This window comes from Podarcis pityusensis (assembly GCF_964106645.2).
Source record: "Podarcis pityusensis genome assembly, chromosome: 2".
NCBI lineage: Eukaryota > Metazoa > Chordata > Lepidosauria > Squamata > Lacertidae > Podarcis > Podarcis pityusensis.
This window is the reverse complement of record NC_138029.1, coordinates 118,812,346-118,823,119: the sequence shown is the minus strand read 5'-3', so window position 1 is coordinate 118,823,119 and position 10,774 is coordinate 118,812,346. Positions and strand designations below refer to the sequence as shown.

Here is a 10,774-nt window from a genome sequence, read left to right as displayed (position 1 = left end):
GTCTGTCTCAGCCTGGACCCCAACTTGCAACATTAACATTGGACTACACTGCAGGGTTGCTGTAAGCTAGAGCACCCCCACCCAACAACCTGTAATAGTATAATAATTATTATTTATTTCTTATACCCCGCCCATCTGACGGATAATAGGCTAAATTTGCATTGGGATTATTTGCAAGGTCAGGCTTATTTTAAAACCCTATTAAAAACCCTCACAACCTTGAAATTTTATGCACCAAATAAGAGTGGAGTTATCGATCTTTTTTTCCATTGTTACTTTTATGTTACCTGCTGGGAAACCGCGGTAAAATCCTGCATCTCTCCATAGGTATCTATAAACAGGGCGTTGGCACCGATATATTTTTTTTAATGGTTTCTCCAACGTGAACCCGGGAATTTGCTATTCGCACCATGAGATGTGTCGCTCTTCCCTTTTCTCTCTGTACTCTGTGGGTTTTTGGCGAGGGCATCTCTGTGATCATTTCCTCCTTATTCTACTGGGGGAAACCCAAGCGGAGTTTGAATTTCCCAGGCGCGGCCAAGGCGAAATCGAAGGAGGGGAAGGGGCGGAAGAAAGCCTTGCAAAAGGATCAGGTGAGAGCATGGAAGTGCACGGGAGGTTCTCTTTCCAAGCCTGTTCTCTTTCCGCGCCCCCAACGGAATTCCTTGAGAGCTAGTGCATTGCTCAGTGCAGCCTCCCATCCAAACACAAGATTCCTAATCTTAGTATACCTACTGGGAAGGGATGATTTGGTCAGTGGGCCTCACCTTTTACGCTTCCTTCCTCCCCAGCTTTTGCTGGTTCTGAATGTATTCGGGTGACCTGCTGCAAAGACGGCAGAGCTTTTTGCACCTTTAATAATGTGTGTGCAAAAGAGCACTGGGCAATATCTGCTTCAGGTGTCGATTATCACGGTCAAACTTTGTGAAGAGCAGCGATGTGCACAGGCCCATCAGATTTGCTGCATATGTGTAGTATCCTTCCAGTGATGGATTTTCAGCCGCCCACTTCTCCTGGAGAGCGATGATATTCAAGTTTTGACGGTAGAAGGGAATCATGCAATCATCTCCCTTAATCATCTGTCTTAAACCAAACCCTCTTGTGGCTGTATTTACATGGTGCACTGGTCATTTGTGATCTCTCCTGCCATGAAGTGAGTTGAGTTATTACCTTGCTTCAGTAATTTGTTGGCAACCTGAAGACGCACAGGCTATAATATGTCCAGAGGCTACAGACGACCTGATCCCCATGAAGTCTGAACTGTCATGAGCTAACTTTTTAATAAAGATATATGAATTTATTTTTTAAAAAACAAAAACAAAAGAGGGCACGTCTGCTAATACAGCATGTATGCCAAGCGGAAAGAACCTCTTTTGCACAATTAATTAAAGGTACCGGGTTACCATTTGCATCCAGCCCAAACCCCTCCATTGAAATATACTTAAATGTGGAACACTGTGACTTATATAGTATACAATGGTGATAAGTGATTACAAATATTGTGTTTTGTTTTAAGCTGGCTTGCATTGTTAAGTGTATTTTGTTTGCATATTGTTGTCTGCTAATATTAAACGAAAAGGCGAGGTTTAAGGGAGGGCAGCTGCCACCTTCGTTGCATAAGCTTTCAATGCACCCCTTTTCCCTTGCCCTTCTGCACCTGAGAGGTGTGTTTCTGGGATTCACCCTGTTCTTGTAATTGTACATTGTTTTAACAAAAGTTTAATCCTATTTTTGTAACCCACACCAGGAGCGTGCTGTGGATAGGTGAGAAATCCTATAAATGATTAAGATAGTTCCAATACATCATCATCATCATCATCAACATCATCATCATTTATTGAAATAAATGATGATGATAATAAATTATAGCTATAATCAGCCTAAAAAATGATAAGGAAGATTTTGATAATACAGTAAATAAAATGAGGAAGAGTTTGATAATAAGTAAAAGTAATAAAAGTACAAATAAATAATGATGGTAATAAATTATAACAATAATTCCAGTACAGTGGTGCCCCACAAGACGAATGCCTCGCAAGACGAAAAACTCGCTAGACGAAAGGGTTTTGCGTTTTTTGAGTCGTTCCGCAAGACGAATTTCCCTATGGGCTTGCTTCGCAAGACGAAACGTCTTGCAAGTTCTTGCGAGTTTGTTTCCTTTTTCTTAAAGCTGCTAAGCCGCTAATAGCCGTGCTTCGCAAGACGAAAAAACCGCAAGACGAAGAGACTCGCAGAAGGGATTAATTTCGTCTTGCGAGGCACCACTGTAGAGATAATGAATAGTAATAATAATAATAATAATAATAATAAATTATAGCTATAATAAGCCCAAAAAATGATGAGGAAGATTTTGATAATAAATAAAAATAATAAAAGTACAAATAAATAATGATGGTAATAAATTATGACAATAATTCCAGTAGAGGATAATGAATAGCAATAATAATAATAAATAAATAACTAAATAATTTTATTTATATCCCGCCCTCCCCAGCCGAAGCCGGGCTCAGAGCGGCTAACAACAATAAAAGTAATACAGCATTCTAAAATCAATTCATTCTAAAATCAGTTCAAAATCAAATTAATGGCAACCTTTGGGCCAGAGTTCTGTGAGGATTACCAAAGGAGGGGGTCAGACTCTGCCTTGGCCAAAGGCCTGGTGGAAGAACTCTGTCTTGCAGGCCCTGTGGAAAGATGTCAAGTCTCTTGTGACAGAGTATTAATAATAATTATTAATTACTCTTGTGACAGAGCATTAATAATAATAATAATACAATAAATAAGGATAATAATAAATTATAGCTATAATAAGCCCAATAAATGAGGATTTTTATAATAAATAAAAATAATAAAAGTACAAATAATTAATAATAAATTATTATTATTTTATAACAATAATAATTTCAGTAGAGGATAATGAATAGCAGTAGTAGTAATCATCATCATCATCATCAACTCTGGTGATGACAACCAGCTTGGATGGCTTTAAATGAGAATTGGACAAATTCAGGGAAGAGAAATCTATCTGTGCTACTATCCGTAAAGGCTGGAGGCAGAAATGCTTCTGAATACCGGTTGTTTTTTGTGCTCGTGTCCTGCTTGCAGGTTTCCCATTCATAGCTGTCAACTTTTCCCTTTTCTTGTGAGGAATCCTATTCGGAATAAGGGAATTTCCCTTTAAAAAGGGAAACATTAACAGCTATGTTCCCACTGGGGCCTCTGGTCAGCCACTGTGAGAGCAGGATGCTGGACGAAGATAGGCCCTTGACCTGATCTAGCAGGCAGACTCTTACTATGAGGAGCTATGAAGCACAGGCAGATCTAATTTATTAGGCTTCTGATTCCACCCTCCAAAAGCCTTTGTGCACGACAGGAGAAGGAACTTCGTCTCTCGTTGCCGCACCACAACTCCCATCAGCCCCAGAAAACGTTGGCCGGTGGCCAGTGAAGAAGGGAGTTGTAGTTCAGGAGCGTCTGGAGAACCAAAGTTTCCCCACATCTGATTCTTTGTGGCTAAGAGGACGAAAAATCTTTCTCTGGGCACCCCTTTCTTTCCAGTGAAGTGTTGTAAACAAAACATCTTGCCCTTCTTCCCTTATGGGGGACACGAGAGCCCATATAGAGTCCTTACGTAGGTTCCCTATTGCTAGGAGAAAATAACAGAGGCCAACCAGAGAATATTGAGAAGCAAAGCAGCTAGTAAGCCTGATCTTTATTGATCTGTTGCAACAGGGTGTTCCCCTCACACGCAGGAAAGGAGGAGGACCCAGAACAAACGTGTGCCTGCCTTTATATAGACATTTTAAATTCCCTGCCCTGGAGCTCAAGACCACCCCTCCATACATCATACATACATCACAGAAAAGGCGGTCTACAGCAGAAATGTGTTGTTTATCTCCTGCCTGGCAGGTTACCTGTTAATGGTCACCTGACTGGATTACCTGGGGAGCCTGGCCAGTCTTTTGTAATGATAAATACTTAGCCAGGTCACAGGCTCACCCTATTCAAACACAGACAGACATACCCTTAAGACAGGATTTGTGAAGGAAAAGACGATGGGGAGGCTTTTCCATTTTCCTTTGACCTTGCAGAGAAAACATTTGGTCAGTTTGGGAATCAAACATGGTTTCAGGTCGGTCTTCCTGTGCTGATCTATGTACGTGCTTGGTTGGTACATTTCTGAACATTTATTATATATCTAAGACTTTTAAATTCTTATCACAGAAGCACCTGGGTTCTTTCTTTTTCCCCCTGCCTTTTGCAGCAAAACCTTTTTTGTGGGACTGGCTAGCCGCAGCTCAAGCTTCGCCCGCCATTGGCTTGAAAAAGGAAAATGGCCGCCGAGCCAGGAGATACGTTGACCTTGAGCCTACCGCCCGGTGCTGTGCTGAAGCAGAGGATGAAAGTGGAGGAGCCAGACCCAGCCGAAGTGGGGAAAGGCTCTCGTGCCATGCAGGATGGGAGTATGAGGGAATTCTGGGAGAGAAACGTGTCGGGCCACGTCAAGCAGGAGCCACAGAAGGGACCGCAGCAGCCATGGGAGGCGCAGCTGCAGGAGTTCCTCAGAGCGATGGAGTCTTCCCACTCTGACGGGAGAGACCAGCACCAGCGGACGTTGGCGTTGTGGGACGAGGCCCAAGCTGGCCTGTCTCCAGGTGGCGCCAGGCCACGCCAAGTCCCTTTCCCGCCACATCCCAGGAGAGAAGCCAACAACCTGCTGGCCAAAGAGGAAAGAGAGAGTGGGAAAGTGAAGGAAGAGGAGATTGGTCCTGACGCACCGCGGCAACACTTCCGGCAGTTCGCCTACCAGGAGGGGCCTCGAGAGACTTGCACCCGGCTCCGGGAGCTTTGCCACCGGTGGCTGAAGCCGGAGAGGCACAGCAAGGAGCAGATCCTGGAGCTGGTGATCCTGGAGCAGTTCCTGGCCGTCCTGCCCTCGGAGATGCAGAGCTGGGTCAAGGAATGTCGCCCGGAGACCTGCGCCCAAGTCATTGCCCTGGCGGAGGAGTTCCTGCTGAGGCAGCAGGAGGACGAGAGACTCGGAGGGAAGGTGAGAGGCTTTAGTGTAATAAATGGCTCATACCAAGTCAGACCCAGGTCAGTATTGTCTACACAGACTGGCAGGGGCTCTGCAGGATTTTCAGGCGGAGGACATTCCCATCTGCTGCATGCAACACAGATGCTCTGAGCTACAGCCCTAATATGGTTCGTTCCAGTGGCTTTGTACCGAACCATCCGCTCTATGCATTTAAAGTCCTGTTGTGCCACTTCTTGTTTTTTTCGCAAAAAAAATTATTAATTTTATAACACAAATAAAAAACACAAATAGAAGAGACAAACAATACAAACAAATTCTTGTCGTATCCTTATTTTCTAAACATTGTTATGTTGGCTTCCCCAAGTCCCACCTATCTGATTTTACTTCATCTTTAGCAGTTTACATATATCATAATTTCTAACCATCTTCCCCCCCCCAACAAACTTACTTTAACCATAAAAAACTTCACATTTTATCACTTATAAAATACACTATCTTCTACTTCTAAACCTAATGCCTGTATCCACTTCCAAAGCTATTCTAAGATTTAAATATTAACATATTTTTTCAAATATTCCTTAAACTTCTTCCAATCTTCTTCCACCGTCTCTTCTCTCTGGTCTCGGAGTCTCCCGGTCAGTTCGGCAAGTTCCATCTAGTCCCTCATCTTCATCTGCCGTTCTTCGGTAAATCTTGTCTGTTGTGCCACTTTAAACAGTCATGGCTTTCCCCCCAAATTCCTGGGAACTGTAGTTTATTTAGAGTGCTGAACGTTGTTAGGAGACTGCCTGCACAGAGCTGCAATTTCCAGAGTGGTGTAGCAGCCGGTCCCAGTGAACTCTCTATCGATTCAGAGAGTGAACTCAACTGCAGAAAGGGTTACTTGTGGGCCACACTACTTGTGTAACTTTTAGGGGGAACTAGCCAGGATTTCATTTCATTTTCATTTTAAATTTGTATACCGCCTTTCTATATTACTATACACAAGGCAGCTTCCAAGCTGAAGAAACAACAAAATAGACCTCAAAGAACACACACATAATAACAAGCTGATCCAACACAAAAAGTCACAGTAACTTTAAAATAAACAATTTGTATCAAATATTCAATAACTGACTAGAATATAAAAGTAAAAATAAATACCAGCAAATAATAATTAAACAGTTTACACTGTTTAGAGCAGGGGTCAGCAAACTTTTTCAGCAGGGGGCCAATCCACTGTCCCTCAGACCTTGGGGGCCGGACTATATTTTGAAAAGAAAAAAAAATAACGAATTCCTACGCCCCACAAATAACCCAGAGATGCATTTTAAATAAAAGCACACATTCTACTCATGTAAAAGCACGCTGATTCCCGGACCATCTGCGGGCCGGATTTAGAAGGCAATTGGGCCGGATCCGGCCCCTGGGCCTTAGTTTGCCTACCCATGAATTACAGTAAAGAATTACTGTAATCAATAAAAATAACAGCAAGTCACAATGCATAAAATTTCACAAAACATACAAAACTATGTAAAAGAATCAAATTTATCGGCTACTTGATTTATCGGCTACTTTTAAAATGAGGCTGCATTTTAAATTGCATTTTAACCTGTACTTTAAATTGTGTTTTTCCCCCCATCATGTTTTTTACTGTGATTTTATTGGTGTTAGCCGCCCTGAGCCCGGCTCTGGCCGGGGAGGGTGGAGTATAAATAAAATTTATTATTATTATTATTATTATTATTATTATTGAAAAACAAGGATTCCCGTTGGATAGAGGGCAGGGGTGGTTGTCGACAGAAACATGGCACCCGCTTTTCATTTGGAGGAAAAGCGAGCTGTGGGTCGTCCAATCTGGAACGCAGATGTGATCGGAGGGCCTGCGGCCACTTTCCCCCCGAAATAAAAGTAGGTCGGTTAAGCAGGCTAGTTTTCAACACAATGTGTAGCTTGGCCCTGCAAGAAGAGGATGGGCAGGCATTTTTAGATCTTAACATGACATTCTGAGTGCTTTTATTTATTTATTTGAGACCCTCGCTGTTTCTGTCTTATGTGCTGTTCAAGGAGGCGGTACGGGCCTTCCCTGAGGCGGAACGGGCTCCACCAGATACCTGGCCCAGGCCTCACTTCAGGAAGATCAAGCAAGAGGCCGACAGAGATGCCACCTTGCTTGGTAAGCCTTTTGTTTTTATTTTGTTGTCTTCTTTTTTAAAAAATTTGGTGCTCTGAAATCGCAAAAGGGAATGTTGAAGCTGCAGCGGCTCGCTGGGAGAATGGGTGGCGAACCCAGATACAGTCGTATCCTGGTTCTCGAATTTAATCCATTCCAGGAGTCCGTTTGACTCCCAAAACAGTTCAAAAACCAAGGCACAGCTTCCAACTGGCTGCAGGAGCTTCCTGCAGCCAAACGGAAGCTGCGGAAGCCACGTCGGATGTTCAGCTTCCCAAAAGCATTCGCAAACCAGAACACTCACTTCCGGGTTTGTGAACGTTCGGGAGCCGATTTGTTCAACAACTAAAGCGTTTGACTACCAAGGTACCACTGTATTCTGATTAGGCCCTCTCAGAGGTTCAGAGAAGCCCGGCCTCCTTCCAGCTTTTGAGGCCGCTAGCCATAAAAATAAAAACCACATGTCTCACACACGTGATCCAGCACCAGCTACAAGTAGTTGTCTATATAATCAGCTAATCTGAAGGACATGTTCATCCTGGTCTAATTTTGTGCCATCAGGGCCCATATATTTTTAATAGTATTTATGAACATTTTTGACTCCTTAAAATAACAAAATCTATATCAGCTAACATTTTTTTGGAAACTAAATGACATCTCTTACTTACTTAAATGTGCAGCTCTGAGCTGAGAGTGTGTGTCAAAGGACAAGTTGCAAAACTTATTAAAGACCCCCAAATTTAGGTACCACTTTGAAATCCTGTTTCAAATACCGTTTTGTGCACTGAGCTGACGAACTTTGCCTGTGCTAGCTATGTTGTTGGTTAACTTTCATATTTACAAGTATAAAATCTTTATCACACACACACAAAAAACCCCTCCAGTGAAGGTGAGTTCAACATCTCCTGAGACATTAGTAGGATCTGCATATGGCATTAGGGGGAAGGAGAGGAGCAACCCTGAAAAGTTGATCTTCCTTCCTTTGGTTTTTAACAAATCTTTTTTCCCCCAGCTTCTAAAAATACATAAAACGAACAAACCCCACATACCCACAACCCTGTCAGAAACAGTTCATGCAATATAAATAATAAACATTAAGTTTGTCAATCATTTCGAAATAATTACATCAGTCTTCTGCTCTCCATCTTAACAGATTGTCCCAAAGTGAGTCATGGGCAGCTGGCGGTGAGAAGATAACTTTGTCTTTTCCAGATTAATAATAATTTATTACTTATACCCTGCCCATCTGGCCGGGCCTCCCTAGCCACACTGGGCAGCTTCCAACATAATATCAAAAACACAATAAAACATCAAACATTAAAAACTTCCCTAAACAGGGCTGCCTTCAGATGTCTTCTAAAAGTCAGATAGTTGTTTATTTCCTTGACGTCTGGTGGGAGGGTGTTCCACAGGGCGAGCGTCACCATTCACTTCCTTCCTGTCTTGAGCCTGATTTTTGCCCACTTTCTCTTTTAGCAGAGGATAATAACACCTGGATTATTTCCCCCACTCTAGCATGTTCTGTGGGGACACGTCGGAAGGAGAGGAATCACCCGGGCAACGCTGAGGAACTGGAGCCGTTTGTAGCGTTGTCAAGGGAAGACGAGCAAAACATCGCCAGTCCAGCAGAGGACTCTGAGAGCCTGCAAGGAAACAAACCAGAAGCACAAGGCGGGAAATTCATTAATTCTCAGGGTGGGTACGAGGACCTGGACGACAGCATCGCGCCACAGCCAGCCGCCCTGAAAGGTGAGCAGGAAAACGCAGGGGTTCAGTTGGGGCAAGTTCTCAGGCTGAGGTCCGATCTCATAGTGCACGAGAGGACACTGACGGGTGAGTCCCAGTACAAATGTTCAGTTTGCTGGAAAACCTTTTGCCGCAGGAACGTCCTCATCACTCATCAGAGAATCCACACCGGGGAGAAGCCGTACAAATGCTTGGACTGCGGGAAAAGCTTCAGCCAGCGGTCGCACTTGATCTTGCACGAGAGGACTCACACCGGCGAGAAGCCCTACAAGTGCTCGGACTGCGGGAAAAGCTTCAGCCAGAGGCCCCACCTGGTCAAGCACGAGAGGATCCACACCGGCGAGAAGCCCTACAAGTGCCCCTACTGCAGGAAGAGCTTCAGCGACCGCTCCACCCTGACGACCCACAAGAGGACCCACACGGGGGAGAAGCCATACTCGTGCGCCGACTGCGGGAAGAGCTTCAGCGACCGGTCGTCCCTCATCGCGCACAACCGGACTCACACGGGCGAAAAGCCCTACAAATGCTCCGAGTGCGGGAAGAGCTTCAGTCACCAGTCGACCCTCATTCGACACGAGAGGATCCATAACGGGGACAAGACTCTGAAGTGTTTGGAAGCCGGGAAAAACGCAGTCTCCGTCTTGGGGGCAGATAAGAGACCCCGCTTGGGGGACAAGCCCCCAGTGCCGTGGACCAATTCTGTGAGTTGGGGGGAGCCTCTGTCTCTGAGCCTCAGCAATGCCCCTTCTGAAAAATGAAAATATAATCTCCATCAGAGGGTTGTTTGGAATAAAATAAAATTAAAATAAAAAAAGGTAAATAAAATAAAGATGATGAAGCATTTTGGAAAACAAAAAGGGTGCTTGTAGTCTTTTTTTTTTTGCAGATTTCACCCTGCTAGTTTGCTAGCAGTTATTTGGACACTTAAAGGTAAAAGGACCCCTGATCATTAGGTCTAGTCGTGGCCAACTCTGGGGTTGCGGCGCTTATCTCGCTTTATTGGCCGAGGGAGCCGGCGTACAGCTTCCGGGTCATGTGGCCAGCATGACTAAGCCGCTTCTGGCGAACCAGAGCAGCGCCCGGAAACACCGTTCCGAGCAACAGGAGCTCACCCCATCGCGGGGATTCGAACCACTGACCTTCTGATCGGCAAGTCCTAGGCTCTGTGGTTTAACCCACAGCACCACCTGCATCCCATTTGGACACTTACTTTATGGTAAACTTTATGGTGACAGTAGTTTTTCAAATAGATTGTAAAATAAAGATGGTCTTCCTCAGGACTTTTGCAGTTGTCTTGTAATTTTTATAGCAGAGATGGGAAACCTGCTGTGGCCCTGCAAATGTTTGGGCAGATTCGCACCAGATGCACATGATTTGCTGCAAAGAATCCTGGTTACTGCCTTTTTTAAGGGGGCTGGGAATTGTAGCTCTGAGGGGAAAACTACAGTCCTGAGAATTATTTGGGACTGGTGCTCATTAGGACTGGTAGGGCTAATGGCAGGGAGACCAACAGTAGGTGGTGCCAGAGAGCCAGTGACAGGCAGACCCAACTACAGTTCTAGTTGTCACAGAATCATAGAGTTGGAAGTGACCCCAAGGGTCAACTAAATAGAGATTTTGTCCCAATCCTCTTCCCTGCAGATCTGCATACTGATGGCTTGTCTAGTCTAGCATCCTTTGGACAACCAGAAGCCTCAATGGGAAGCCGCCGCCCCGCCCCCACCAGCAGGACCTTGTATTCAAAGGCATATACAACCTCTGACAACGGAAGAAGAACCTAGCTGTCAGGTGTCTTATCTGTTGATAGCCTTACCCTCCATGAATTTGTCTAACTTCCT

General features: G+C 44.4%; 1 protein-coding gene and 1 long non-coding RNA gene across 3 annotated transcripts; one reads left to right on the top strand and one right to left on the bottom strand.

The window, feature by feature from the left end:
• Nucleotides 1–479: 479 nt before the first annotated feature.
• Nucleotides 480–9,793, top strand: LOC308469598 (uncharacterized protein). 2 transcript variants are annotated; one of them, XM_080992292.1, is made up of 4 exons: nt 480–593; nt 4,265–5,050; nt 7,088–7,193; nt 8,706–9,793. In XM_080992292.1, exons 2-4 carry the CDS (start codon nt 4,334–4,336, stop codon nt 9,692–9,694), a joined length of 1,812 nt encoding a protein of 603 aa, XP_080848418.1. In that variant the 5' UTR covers nt 480–593; nt 4,265–4,333; the 3' UTR covers nt 9,695–9,793. The 2 variants fall into 2 exon arrangements, with proteins under 2 accessions (XP_080848418.1, XP_080848417.1); XM_080992291.1 differs by having other exon boundaries at nt 7,085–7,193.
• On the bottom strand, nt 6,918–8,689 carry LOC308470284. Its single transcript, XR_013982338.1, has 2 exons — nt 8,316–8,689; nt 6,918–6,976 (listed from the first exon to the last, which is right to left on the bottom strand). It is a non-coding gene; the product is annotated as an uncharacterized lncRNA (long non-coding RNA).
• Nucleotides 9,794–10,774: the final 981 nt, after the last annotated feature.

What these genes read in the sequence shown, in the direction of transcription:
- LOC308469598 (XM_080992291.1), top strand. Translation starts at nt 4,334, where the DNA reads ATGGCCGCCGAGCCAGGAGATACGTTGACCTTGAGCCTACCGCCCGGT. An exon ending in ACGAGAGACTCGGAGGGAAG is followed by an intron (nt 5,051 to 7,084) that starts GTGAGAGGCTTT and finishes GTGCTGTTCAAG; the next exon opens with GAGGCGGTACGGGCCTTCCC. An exon ending in CAGAGATGCCACCTTGCTTG is followed by an intron (nt 7,194 to 8,705) that starts GTAAGCCTTTTG and finishes CCCCCACTCTAG; the next exon opens with CATGTTCTGTGGGGACACGT.